The sequence below is a fragment of the Antechinus flavipes genome, chromosome 5 (genome assembly GCF_016432865.1).
Source record: "Antechinus flavipes isolate AdamAnt ecotype Samford, QLD, Australia chromosome 5, AdamAnt_v2, whole genome shotgun sequence".
Classification (NCBI taxonomy): Eukaryota; Metazoa; Chordata; class Mammalia; order Dasyuromorphia; family Dasyuridae; genus Antechinus; species Antechinus flavipes.
This window is the reverse complement of record NC_067402.1, coordinates 180108509-180122743: the sequence shown is the minus strand read 5'-3', so window position 1 is coordinate 180122743 and position 14235 is coordinate 180108509. Positions and strand designations below refer to the sequence as shown.

Below are 14235 nucleotides of genomic sequence, written 5' to 3'. Positions count from 1 at the left end.
TCAGAGTAAACACTTTCTGAATGAGTTTCTGAGGGACTTTTTCCTTTGAATAAAGTTAACAACAAACTTTTGTTCATAGAAATTGAGACAAGTATTTTGATGGTATAGGGGACTTTTCCCTTCATTTCTTGCTTTTCAACTTTTCCAGGTGAGTGAATGTCATGATAAAATTTAAATTTGATCTTTGATATTAAGACTTTTCCTAGTATCACTTTTAAATGTGTAAAATAATTTCCAAAGCGACATGTATGTTTCAGTATATTATACATTTATTTTGTGTGGAGCCTTACAGGGTAATTTCAATCTAAAACATGATTGTTATTGTTTGTAAGATTTTTACTTCTTAATGCATGTTCTCTGTATTCTTTATGCTCTATTCACTACAATTAACCCAGATCCTCTGCTCTAGAAGCATTCAGATTGAGAAATGCATCTGCATTAAGGGAATTGTATAGGGATGGTGGTAGGGTGGTCATGCTGTTTTGAACTACCAGACAAAGCATGCCTAGGATAAGTAATCTTTTGTTACATCACCAAAAAGGAAAAATGTTGTATAGAAGACTTTTCTGCTTCACAGCATGGGAAATAAGAAGCACATTATAGAAAAGGAGAAGTGGCAAGAAGAAAAAAAGAGAACAGAGAGAAGGAAAAGGAGACTATGTTGCTTAATAAGATACTTCATAGGAGAAGGCCATCTTGTGTACTGACAATAGTGATATTTTTCAGACAAGTTCTATTTCAGCTTTCATTAATTTAAAATGTATCTAATAATTATTTTTGAGTCTTAAATATCTCACATGGCCTACTTACTGAGAAAAGTGGTACTGCCAAACCTCAATTTGCAAATGCTCTTGGGGGTGGATGGTGCACAATACTCAAATCAAGAATTAAATCAGTTCATAGAATGTGTCATTATGGTCATTTAAGTAAAAATTCCATTAAGCTAGATGCGAATGATTAAATCTTAGGAGCACAATAGCCAATGCCTCAAAACTTTGAAAAAAGCAGGCTACATTGCCACAACTAGGAAACTTTCATTAACAAGTTATCTCCATACACAGCAAGTTCTAGTACTTTGGCATATTGTATTTTCAGGACTGCTACAGCTATGACCTCTGAAGAAAAGAAGGAACGACCCATAAGCATGATAAATGAAGCTGCTAACTATAATTTGACTTCAGATTATGCAGTGCATCCAGTGAGCCCTGTGGGCAGAGTAAGTTATACTTTCTGTTAATTATTGGTTAGCAAAGCTCATTGTTGTTTCACAGCATATTTTTATGTAACTAGAAATACCATATTAAGAATAATTAGAATTCACAATTAAATAGTTCTTATGAACACTTGAAGACAACAAGAAACTAAAATATAGTGCGATTTGAATATTTATAATGTCCTGGTAGTATGAAATTTTAATGTAAATTTGTATATAAATGAATATGTTTAAAGTTTTGCTGTTACAATTTCTTTTAGAAGCCAGGAATTAATTTGTGTTTACTATAAAGAAATGATTTAGTTCCAGATTTTTAGAAGAGATAAATTAGAGACTAACCATATTTCTGTAGCTTTTTCTTTGACAAACCTATAATCTGTATCACAGAATTCTTATTGCTGAATAAGAGATGAGTATTTCTATACTTTTTTAAGATTAGTGTAATTTTTTTCTGACATCATTGTGGTTTAGTTAAATGAATACGTAAAAGTGCTGTCTTTTGTAATTCTTTTATGATGATCACTAGCAGAAATTTATTTAATTCATCATTTTCAGCATGGTCTAATGGAAAGAATATTGAAGTAAAAGTCAAAAAATGTGGTCTTTAATCCCAGTTTTGCCACAAACTAGCAATGTAACCTTGTGACAATCATTTAAATTCTCTTTCTACAACTGTCAAATAAGGGTTTTGACCAAATAACTACTAAGGTCTCTTCTGCTTGCCAAATACTTACATATAGAAAACAGCATTAATTGTGTGGATATACTACCCATCAAAGATAAGAATTGTATCATGTTTTTAATGATAAAAAAAAATTTTTTTTTTTTGTTTTAATGGTGCTTCAGTGTATCTTTAATCCCACTTATGGGCACTCCCTTCTCTGCATGTAATGTCCACTGTCTAATTTTCTTATCTTGTGTGACTGGTCCATATCTTCCCATAATTTTTTAAAGGATCTACCCAGTGTGCTAGAAGTTGTCCTGTAATTATCTTGAGATTGTTTGGTTTGCAGCTAAGGAGCTGTGAAGCATCTTACACCTGAGTCTCACTAAATGACCTTTTCTGAGCATGGATTTCTCCATGATGTCCTTTATTTGGCTTCTCCTAACCAGTTCTTTGTTGGTCATCATTGCAGATGACCCACACCCATCTGCTGTGCCTCTATTGCCCTTTGAATGACCTTCAGTCATAATTCTTCAGAGACTATGGAATTCCAAGAATGGAATCCATACAGCAGCAAAGAGAAGAGCATTGATTTTAAAAGCATGAGTTCCTTTTTCCAGGAAGATGTTTTAGACCACTGAAAGCACTATATATTTTCTTAAATACAATCCAACTCACTCTCCTCTTCTAGTTTGGTTCTGGGGCCAATTCATTGTGTTCCCAAAATATCTCTTGAAGTTGTATTTACTAATGGATCAACTCTATAAACTGATTATACAGCTATATATCACAATATGGACAAGAGACATTTTCCTTCCACTATTGTTTTAGGTTTTTTATTGAGTAATTATGGATTTCATTTAGGAGATTACAAAGTTGGAAAACTTGATGCATTCATCTCAGTCCTCTAGAGCAGTGTCAAACTCAAGTAGAAGGAGATTTCTGTGGGCTGCATGTTGGCTTAGAAAACCAAAAATTTACATTATTTATTTTGCATTATTTTATTAATTTGTTAACTATTTTCCAGTTACAAATTAATTTGGTTGGGGCCTGAAGTTTAACATCTCTCTTCTGGAAAAAGCTATAAGAAACAAACACCTTTGGTAAAATACATCTCTTTTTTTCCCCTTGAATTATTTCAATAAGCAGAGGATAATCAAAGTTATCTCTGTTATTACATCATCCAGGAAGATTATTTTGCTATTGAGATGGATGCATAGAAGAGCTTGCAAAGGAACATTTTGCTGTACTGAATCAAATGTTCTTTGATATATGCTAAGTAAGCAAAGTAGCAGCTGGCATCCTCATAAATTCAATCAGTTGTATTCTTGAGAATAAGTGGATATACAAAAGATCTATCATTTTCATAGAGAACTCATTTCACCAAAGTAGATAAAAGCAATTTATTGATATATTAGTTGATAATTGCCCGGTTTCATAGCCTATAATTGTCAGAAAGTAGAATTTGTATCTGTCTTCTTGATGCAAGCCCAGTTTTCTGTGTACAATGCCATAATATCTTCTGTAGAAGAGTATTTGCAAAAACATTTTTGTACCTTTCTCATGTCTTTTTCGGTGATGTCTTTAATACATTTATAGATTATTGTCATGAAATTTTTTGCAAAGTTGGAAAAGTAGGCATGAATTTATAGTTGTTTTTTTCTCAATTTCCTTTTAAAAATAAGTATTTATCACTTCCCCTCCCAACATAGACCTTTCCTATATATACTTGATTTATTCCAACTATTCTTCCCATTGTTGGGGAACGTGTTGCCATTTATATTCCCTTATTTAGCACTTGATATTCATCTTTGTTCTTGGTGGGGAAGAGAGAAATCTTGATATATTTTTTCTGGTTTTTTTTTTTTTTTTTTTTTTTGGTCTGTTTGGGGACAGTATCAACAGAAGAAACAATCCCCTCAGAATCTTATAACCAAGTAATATATTAAAAATTTGTCAGATTATAGATCCAAAACCAATGTTTTCACAGGAAGGTCACTTATATACCACATTAATTATATAATCAGTGTTAGCCATTGGACATATTTGAAAATTTTAGCTAATGACTGAGTTTTGTTAGTTGAATAGAACCCACAACATCTTTAACCTAATTGGTAATATTTTTTCCTGAAAAGATAGACAAGATCAGTGTGTCAGACACAATTTCTTTTTTTTAAGTTAAGTGATCTTTTCTTTCTTTCTTTTTTAGCTTTTTTATTTTCAACACTCACCCTTGTAAAATCTTGTGTTCCAAATATTTTCTCTTTCCCTTCCCCCCACCTTCTCCCCTCGGTGGCAAGTAATCCAGTATGTTAAATGTGTACAATTATATTTCCATAATTATCATGCTGTACAGGAAAAGTCATATCAAAAAGGAAAAAGATGAGAAAGAAAACAAAAAGCAAAAAACAAGAAGAAAGGTGAAAATACTATGTTGTGAAAACATGTAGTTTCCTCAGGCTTCTTTCTGGATGTAGATGGCTCTCTCCATCACAAGTCTATTGGAACTGGCCTGAATCATCTCATTGTTGAAAAAAGCCAAGTCCATCGCAATTGATCATCATGTAATCTTGCTGTTGTGTACGGTGATCTCATCATTCTGTTCACTTTACTTAGCATCAGTTCATGCAAATCTCTCCAGGCCTCTCTGTAGTCATCCTGCTGGATGTTTCTTATAGAACAATATTATTCCATAATATCCATATGCCATAGCTTATTAAGCCATTCCTCAACTATTGGACAGCCACTATTTCCAAGGGCTGCTATATTTTTTGCATATGTGGGTCCTTTTCCCTTTTTTTATGATCTTTTTGGGATACAAGCCTAGTAGAAACATTGCTGGATCAAAAGGTATGCATGGTTTGGTAGCCCTTTAAGCATACTTCCATATTGCTCTTCAGAATAGTTGGGCCAGTTCATAACTCCACCAACAATGCATCAGCGTCCCACTTTTCCTCGCATCCCCTCCAACATTCATCATTATCTTTTCCTGTCATCTTAGCCAATCTGACAGATGTGTAGTGGTATCTCAAAGCTGTCTTAATTTGCATTTCTTTGATCAATAGTAATTTACAGACACAATTTCTAATGCTCTCTGATAATGAACTTAAAACTTATTGATCAAAAATGTTGTATGTGTAAACTATTGCTTATAAGCAGTTGATTATCCCACTGTGATTTCAAACAAAGCTTATATTCAGTTTAAAGGGAAACATTACTTTGATGTTCACTGTACATTGACTGGGGTGAAAATTCTTGTTTCCAGCTATATCAGAGTAGCCCTAGTCATAATTACAAAGGACAAAAAGTCACATGCATCTAGAATAATAATGGTGCAGCTGTGTTGAAGTTAAAAAATAACAAAGAAAGAGCAATGATTTAAAGTAAATGCTGACTTTAGTTAAAATGCTGAATAAAATCATGGGTGTTAATAAACTTGCTGCATTTCAGTATCAATGTCAGGAGAAAATGGAAAATACGACAGTGACAGTTTTCAAATAAAAAAATTAAATTGGTGGTCTAGAAGCTAAAGCAGAACTTGAAGAAGGAAGGGGAAGAGAAAGAAAATAATCTTGAAATGGGAAGTTTTTAGCAGATAGCATTCCCATTTCAGTTTTGAAAACTTTATTGTTTTTAGTAAGGCGATAACATATTACTTACTGAATTGAGTCCTTGTCATATCTTTGCCCCTCATTACTCCATTGTATGAATGGTGATTCTTCTCGCAGAGAGAGAGAAAGAGATGAGTGAGTAAGTTAGTGTTTTGGGAGGTTAGTGAGCAGGAAAGGAATTCATGAAAGAAGTGACTGGGATTTAGAACTTGAGTTAAAATATGTGTTGTTTTAAATAAAATGAACTATTTAGCAATATTCCTTCCAACCTTTAAAAAGTTTACACAAAATCAATTTTCATTAAATGACTCATAAAATTATTGGTTGGTTTTTGAAGTGAAGTAATAGGAGAACTCAAGAATATGGAAATTTCAGACTTTTCTTGAGCATTTGTGGGTCTTAAAAATAGAATAAAAAACTCCCATAGGAACTGGATTAGGCACAGAGAAGATGCTATAGAAATGATGAGAGTTATATAGGAAAGAACTTTACATCTTGTTAATAATTACTCCAAAGCATTTTAAAAATTATACAAAAATAGTTTCTATTTCCACTGCATAACATACCTTAATTATTTCCCACAATTGATCATTCTTATTAAGGAAATTGGTATTTTAAGAAAATGTTAATGAAGCATAGTGGAAACTAAGATTGTCTTAATGAAGAAATAGCTTTGCTAACATATTAAAAGTTTATGTAAATAAGTGTTAAAGTTTAATATTATAAATAAGGTTATAATCTATTCTTAATTAGGTTTTTTTAATTTTATTTTTAATACACATTACTTTATAAATCATGTTGGGAGAGAAAAATCAGAACAAAAGGGAAAGACCAATGGAGAATGGGGGGAAAAACAAAAAGAAGTGAACATTGCATGCACTGATTTACTTAGTTTTTTTTTTTTAAAGCATTAATAAATACTATACATATGGATTGGTTAAAGTTAACCTTTCTAATAAAGGTTGAGAAAGACTAGTAGACTTTAAAGAAGATCTCTTCTGTCCTCTTTTGATTGTGTTATAAGGTCTTCACATTTTCTAAATGTGTGTACCTCAACAACGATACTGTTTGAGGATGTATTCTGATGGAAGTGGATCTCTTTGATAAAGAGAGCTAATTCAGTTTCAATTGATCAAGGATGGACAGAAGCAGCTACACCCAAAGAAAGAACACTGAGAAATTAATATAAACTGCTTGCATTTTTGTTTTTCTTCCCGGGTTATTTCTACCCTCTGAATCCAATTCTCTCTGTGCAACAAGAGAACTGTTCAGTTCTGCACACATATATTGTATCTAGGATATACTGTAACCTATTTAACATGTAAAGGACTGTTTGCCATCTGGGGGAGGGGATGGAGGGAGAAGGAGGGGGAAAATCGGAACAGAAGTGAGTGCAAGGGATAATGTTGTAAAAAATTACCCTGGCATGGGTTCTATCAATAAAAAGTTATTTAAAAAAAAAAAACAACACAACAAATAGCATGTGGTTCCTATATCAATCCTATGAAACAAGTTATTAAAAAACAAAAATTTCTAAATGTAACATTAATTATGCTGAGTCTGAATTTTTATAGGTTTCTTGCTTGAAAAATATTTTCATTGATAAAGAACCAAAAGCATAATCATTCATTTTTCCTTGCAGCTTTGTTTGGTTCTGTTTATTTCTTCTTTAAATTCTCAATTGTTTTAACAGCAAGTAGAAAAATATTTTGTCATTAAAATATAACCTGATTCTGCCATTACTTCAGTACTTTAAAAGATCTATGACATGATAAAGGTGCTCCCTCCAGTGGTTTAGCTGAGTTCCACAGGATGAGAAGGCATGATTCAGTTGGTTGCCTTCTATCCTATCATAAATCTTTCCCAGGCAGTCGGGAAATTTCTGTTGTTTTCTTAAAAATTGCATTACGTCAGTAGCATATGGACTTTTCATCAGTGATTATTTATTCTTGCTTCATGACCAACTCATCTCCTTATCAGGGCCCATTTTTCTGATAACATTCATTGTACTGCTTTTCATATCCATTTTTTTCATAGAAATATACTTCAATCTATTCAAGTACAACATATGTTTTTCCATTATCCTTTGATTGATCTAAAACTTTAATTCTTTGGAGGATGTGGTATCCTATTCTTAGTAGCCATGTAAAATCACTGGCACAATGTTGGTGAGGTTTTTATTTGTTTGTTTGTTTGTTGTTTTGTTTTTTAAAACAGTCTCACTCTTCTTTACAAAGATGGATGACTGAACATAGAATGCTGCATTATAATATTTAAGTATATTCTTAAGCTTGTTTTTATTGCTTAACTGGGTTTTCTTTTCTTCTTGATTATCAGAGGAGGTGACACTGATGTTGGAGTGTGTGTGGGAGGGGTTCATTGAAATAGAAACAAATTGAATTTAATATTTTCCCCATGGGGATGTGAAACTTGAAATTACATTCTGTTCAATTAGCCAAATGCAATCCCATTTATTTTTTTTTAATCCACTTATAAAATCTAGAGCCACTCCATTCTTTAAGAGGAGCTACAAACTTCTTGTTTCTTATTGTCAGTTCCATACTGTCCTCTGCTTCCACCATTCAGCAAAATCTTGTATAGTTCTATAATGGAGCAGGTGCCTAGAAAATGCTTGTAAAATTTATAGAAAAGCCCTTTGAGGGATGAGGATGAGTTTAAGAGAAATTAAATTATTCAAGAGGATTCACATAACCCTTCAGTGCCAGAATCCAGAATTCAAACCCAGGCATTTTCATTCAACGCATATACCCACAGTCTCCCCATCCACTTTAACACTTGAGGGGGCTCTGTGAATAGAGGGCTGAGCCTGTGTCAGGAAGACTCGTCTTTCTGAGTTCATATGTGGCCTTTATTAGCTGTGTGACTTTACAAGTCACTTTACCCTGTTTGCCTCAGTTTCCTCTTCTACGTGGAAAGTTAAGGTGATCTGTTTTGAGTATTTGAGGCTCTCATTTAGGTAATCCTATGAAAGTTTGTGCTGTCCACAGTTAGAAAAATCTCAGAGTTCTCACTGTTCATTAAGAATTCTTTCCCCATCGTAATTCTTTATTGGCAAATTTAAGGAACATATGTCCTTGTTGATATTTTTAAAAAGAAGTTATAAAGTTTAATATATTAGGTCTTTCAAAGATCTTGAAAATTCTTAATATTCATTATTAATTAATATAATTAATTTTAAATTATATATGTTATATATAGTAAATATGGATTCTTAGTAGAAGGAGAACATCATTTTACTCTACCCAGTCAAATATGGTTTGTTTTGTTTTTTCATAGTCAACAAACAATAATTATAATGCAATCATTTATTCTTTCTACTTTTCAGTCAAGTGTAAATTTAAAGCTGTGGTCTGGGGGCAGCTAGTTGGCATAGAGCACTGGCCCTGCAGTCAGGAGTACCCAAGTTCAAATGTGACCTCAGACACTTAATACTAACTGTAACCCTGGGCAAATTACGTAACTCCAATTATCATCCTCTCCCATCCCCCCCATAAAAAGCTGTGATCTAGTATAGAAAAGCCATATCCTTCCTTCATTAAAAGTGGCATATAATGATGAAGAAATTTTTCTTATTAAGTTTATAGATATAGGAAAATACAAACACACTCTGATAATTATTCACATTGTCTCAGCTTTCTCTGATAATAATGATGAGACTTTTTTTTTCCTCCAAAATTATTCACTTTCTTTACCTTCCCAGAATTGCTGAGAATTTTCAACAATCTGAAAAGACTTGCTTGGTTAATGCTCAGCCTAATCAAACTGGAAAGAGTTAGATTTTAGAATCAGCGTATCTCAATTAAGGTATTGTTTTTATCACTTTACAGGTGTGACAGATATGTTCCTTAGTCTTTTAGGGTCTCATTGTTCACAACTGTAAATGGACTATATGACATCTAATATTCTTTCCACTAAAATATCTATAATTCTATGGTGTTTTCTCAACAAGAACTGTAATGTTAAGGGCCAAATGTGATTTCACAGTCTTTGATTGGGGGGAGGGATGCTATAAAAATCTTGACAGATTGTTTCCCTCCTTTATCTCTTGTCTTCCAATTTCTTAAATGCATTAAGAATGATTTGGCTCATCAATCTTTATACTTCATTTTTTTCCCTCCACTTTCTTTTTTTTTTTTTTTTTACTCTTTTATGAGGTATTATTGATAATCTCTCAATGTTTTCCTCCTGATAACAAGTTCTGTTCCTCACTAGTATGATCCTTGGCAATCTTCTCTTTCCACTTATCAAATAGAGCAAATTTTTGCTGATTATACAGGTTTCTTGCCTCCCTCATTGTCCTCTTTGAGGTGACTGAAACACCTTAGGAAATGGTGATCTCTTTTACAATATCCCTTTTTTTCCCATCTCGATAGCTTGTGTAAATAGATCCTGTTGAAGTTCTTTTAATTTTATGCCCTTTCTTTATATTTTTTATTCTTTATTCTAATTTGTTAGCAATGATTTTGATCTTTGTTGTGAAAAGTTAATTGGTATAATTATACCCAGATGGTTAATTCAGAAATGATTACTTATTAAAGTAACTAGTCATTTCTTGTCTTTCAAAACATACTCAGTTTTATTTTTGGTGATATTTGTTGCTCACCATACATAAGATCTTAAAATCTTTTCTTAAATTATTCATCACACACACACACACACACACACACACGTATGTATATCTAAATGTGTAGTTTTCACATCTTTTTGTAGTATTCAGACCTTGAATTTATTTTGTTTGTATGTTGTTTTAAATTTTTTTACCATTCTCCCCTGTACTCCACTTTTGAAAGTCCTTATAATTAAAGTATAGGTTGATTTAACTTAGAGGGATTTTTTTTATTATAGCTTTTTATTTACAAATATATGCATAGGTAATTTTTCAGCATTGACAGTTGCAAATCCTTTTGTTTCAACTTTTTCCCTCCTTCCTCTCACCCCTTTCCCCAGACGGCAGGTTGACCAATACATGTTAAATATGTTAAAGTATAAGTTAAATACAATATATGTATACATGTCCAAACAGTTATTTTGCTGTATAAAAAGAGTGGGGCTTTGAAATAGCGTACAATTAGCCTGTGAAGGAAATCAAAAATGCAGGCGGACAAAAATAGAGGGATTAGAAATTCTTTGTAGTGGTTCACAGTCATCTCCCAGAGTTCTTTCCCTGGGTATAGCTGGTTCAGTTCATTACTGCTCTATTGGAACTAATTTGGTTCATCGCAGTATTGAAGTGGGCCACGTCCATCAGAATTGATCATCATATAGTATTGTTGTTGAAGTAAACAATTATCTTCTGATCCTGCTCATTTCACTCAGCAACTTAGAGGGATTTAGCAAGTTACCTGAATTGTCAAAATTTTAATTACTTTTTTAAAAGTTTTTTCATACTTGAGAAAAATGTTTGGTATACAACCGAATCTTCATTGTAATTCTTTAAAATGAGGAAGAGATTAAAATTTTTCCATATTATAAGTATCATGAAAATCCACTGCCATGAAATCATAGATTTAGAGTTGAAAGAGACCTTGAATATTACAGATGAGGAATTTGAATCCCAGAAAGGTTAACTATTTTGCCCTAATCACATCAGTGATAACTTAGCTGAGCCAAAGTTCTGGTTCAAATTTTCTTAATAGTACATATCCCATATTCTTTATTTTACTACTCTGTCTTTCAGTCAGTAAGAACTTTTATTCACGTGTCATTTTTCCAAGATTTAAAAAATATTTTGTAAAATATTTTCTCTAGTACTTTTATCTATTTAAATTCATTGAACATTTAGGATGTTTGCCACATGTGAAACAATGTGTTAAGCACTAAACATTAAGCTAGAAAATAAATGAAAATTTCTCATAATCATAGAGTAATGTTTTGATCACATCTATATCCATTTCATTTTCTAACTTTTCATTCCATTTAGTCTTCACGGTCTTCAAAAAAAGTTCATAATTTTGGAAAGAGATCAAACTCAATTAAAAGGAATCCCAATGCACCTGTTGTCAGACGAGGTTGGCTTTACAAACAGGTACCTTTTAATTTTTTATGCAATATTAGGTGAAACATTCAATCTTATGGGTGTAAAAATGAAATTTGAAGTTTGCAGAGGTTATCTTTTCTTGATTTCTGATTGTCAAGTCTATTAGGGAAACAATGAAAATTATAACAGAATTTTCATCGTTTTAAAATAGATTCTTCTTTGAGGGTTTTTTATGGAAGAGAATAAAAGATGAAAATTAATTTGTTTTGGAAGATGTAAGGATAAATGTATCAGAATTACCTAGTTAGGATATAAATTTAATCAGAAATTCTTATACCTCAAGAAAAATGTGCCTGAGGTCCTATTCTCTTCTGTAAATATCTAAGCATATATGTGTACTTGTGCCTATATACAATTTCACTTCAGGTTTGACAAATTGATTGTCAAAATACTTAAGATCAGTCATCTTGTGTAGGTACTTCCTCTTCATGTTTGTGCCCAACTCCAACATTTAGAGATGTCATTTTGGTCCTCTTTGAGGACAAAGGACAACGACCAGTTAATTCCTTGTACAAATGGAGAGTAGACAGAAATTAATCTTAGGTACGCAAAAGTATTTTTTAATATTGTTAAAAAAAATTTTTTTTACAAAATGTATTGTTTTGGTTCAGCATTTGTTTTACTGCCTTCTTAAATGGAGTTAACTACATAGGATGAATATTATAATTAGGAAATAATGGTACAGTGGTGATCTTATGGTATATTGAAGTATATTGAATATATTTGAATATTGAATATTGAAGTATATTTTCTTTATCAGCACAAATGGAGAAAGAGTGAAATGGAAAGCTGACCTTGAAGTCAGGTTGTTCAAATTCTATTTCTGATACATATTACAATATAAATGAATTCTTTTGGTAACCACTTCTATACTTTAGAATTTCAGAAAAGGTGCTCACTTTCATTGTTACGCCCCTCCCCTTCCTGCCCCCGTCAGGATTACCAGTGAAATAACAGCCCCTGAATACACACACACACACACACACACACACACACACACACACACACTTTTTAGACAAACACATTTGCCATTCTTCTCTTTCACTAGAAAATTAAATAATCAATTGTCATAATTGTGTTTAAATAAAAAGGTCTGAGTGAGTTTTCTCTAATTAAAGTATATGAATGTTAACACATAGAAGCTTTTTTTTTCAAACTGGTCAGTTTTTAAGGTTCATTGTTGGTTTTCAGCCCTGCATAAGATTGCTGAGTTTAATCTTATGAGTAAGATCTTATTATATGTATATGTTTATCATGTATGCCCTTTATTTGATAGTACAAGTGATTTTCTGTAAAAACTGTGGTAAATGTGCTAAATGACCATTCAGAGCCTATTTATTAGGTGACTTGACAATTTTGTCAAGATAGTTCCAAATATCCAATTAATTGCTTTAATTTCAGAATTGTTTTTTAATGGTTATAGTAACAAAGAAATTATTTAATGGTTATATTCTTAAATGCATTTAAAATTTGTTGTTTCTTTTTGAAGGATAAGTTCTCTCAAGGGTCAGTGTATATTCTTTCTCTTTGGTTTTGCCGTTTACAATATGTAGGTTTTGTGACTTTTTTTTTTTTTTTTTAAGAAGGAAATGCATCATTTTGTGTAAGGTTGATACATTTTTATGAACTTCATTCAGGCAAAAAATATGTTGCCAGACAGTAAAACTGTTCTTCCAACTGAGCAAATGTTGATCAGAAATTATGTTTTTAAAAAAGTGTTGATAGAATTTGTGTTATCTGTCACATCAGGATACTATTCACTATCATTTCAAATTCCATTATCTATAGGTATGATTTAAATAGTTATATTGTTCCTGTTGTGTATTAGCAACTTAGTATTTCTAGATTGCCAGAAAGCTCATGTTGCTTATTATCCTCTTGCCAGCCAGTAATCATGCCCAAAAGAATGTATTTAAAATTGCTTAATAATACCATTTTCTTTATAGAAGTTACTTCAGAGTTCAGTAGGCTTGGGAAAACTTCTGACTGTGGGATTCTTTAATGACAAGACTATATATTAAACTTCAGCTTAGTTTTTTTGTTTTTTTAAGGATCATGTATAATTCATTATGGAATTTTCTTTGTTTTTGAGCTTTAAGTTTATGGTTCTGGGCATTATTATAAATGTATCAGAAGTCATCTTAAATTGTTGGAAATGAGAGTTATTCTGAAAACATGTTAATTTAATGCAGGATAGCACTGGTATGAAGCTGTGGAAGAAACGCTGGTTTGTGCTTTCTGACCTGTGCCTCTTCTATTATAGAGGTGAGTATCCAGAAGTCCAGAGTCTCTTGTTTCCTAGTTGTGATTCTGTAATTGTTTAGTAAATCTTACTTTATAAATATAAGTGAATTAGGAGTCAGAAGAGTCTGTGTTATGTATAGTCTCAGCTGTTTGACCATGAACAGTTATTTCACTTCAACTAGATTCCCCTCTAATTTTTGTTACATAAATTCATAGTATGGAGCAGATATTCTCTTGCTTAACTCAGAAAATCTTTGACTCTGAAGAAATGTTGTAAGAAAAAGAAAAAATATTTTTAATAGCAACATGTTGCTATTTTTTCCTGTTAATGCATGGTTCAAAGTCACAGAATCTTGGACATAGATGGCACCTCAGAGAACAACCTATTCAGCATAAAAGAACAAGAATCCATTCTGCAGCATTCCTATGCCTAGTTTCTACCATA

At 32.2% G+C, this 14235-nt stretch overlaps 1 protein-coding gene across 32 annotated transcripts in view; it reads left to right on the top strand.

The window, feature by feature from the left end:
* Nucleotides 1-14235, top strand: part of PLEKHA5 (pleckstrin homology domain containing A5) — a 188782-nt gene that overhangs the window by 82059 nt on the left and 92488 nt on the right. For all 32 annotated transcript variants that reach the window (XM_051961343.1, XM_051961348.1, XM_051961347.1 and 29 more), the window contains 3 exons: nucleotides 1096-1216; nucleotides 11430-11534; nucleotides 13739-13811. In XM_051961343.1, coding sequence (XP_051817303.1) covers nucleotides 1096-1216; nucleotides 11430-11534; nucleotides 13739-13811 — 299 coding nt within the window. The remainder of the gene's footprint in view (nucleotides 1-1095; nucleotides 1217-11429; nucleotides 11535-13738; nucleotides 13812-14235) is intronic.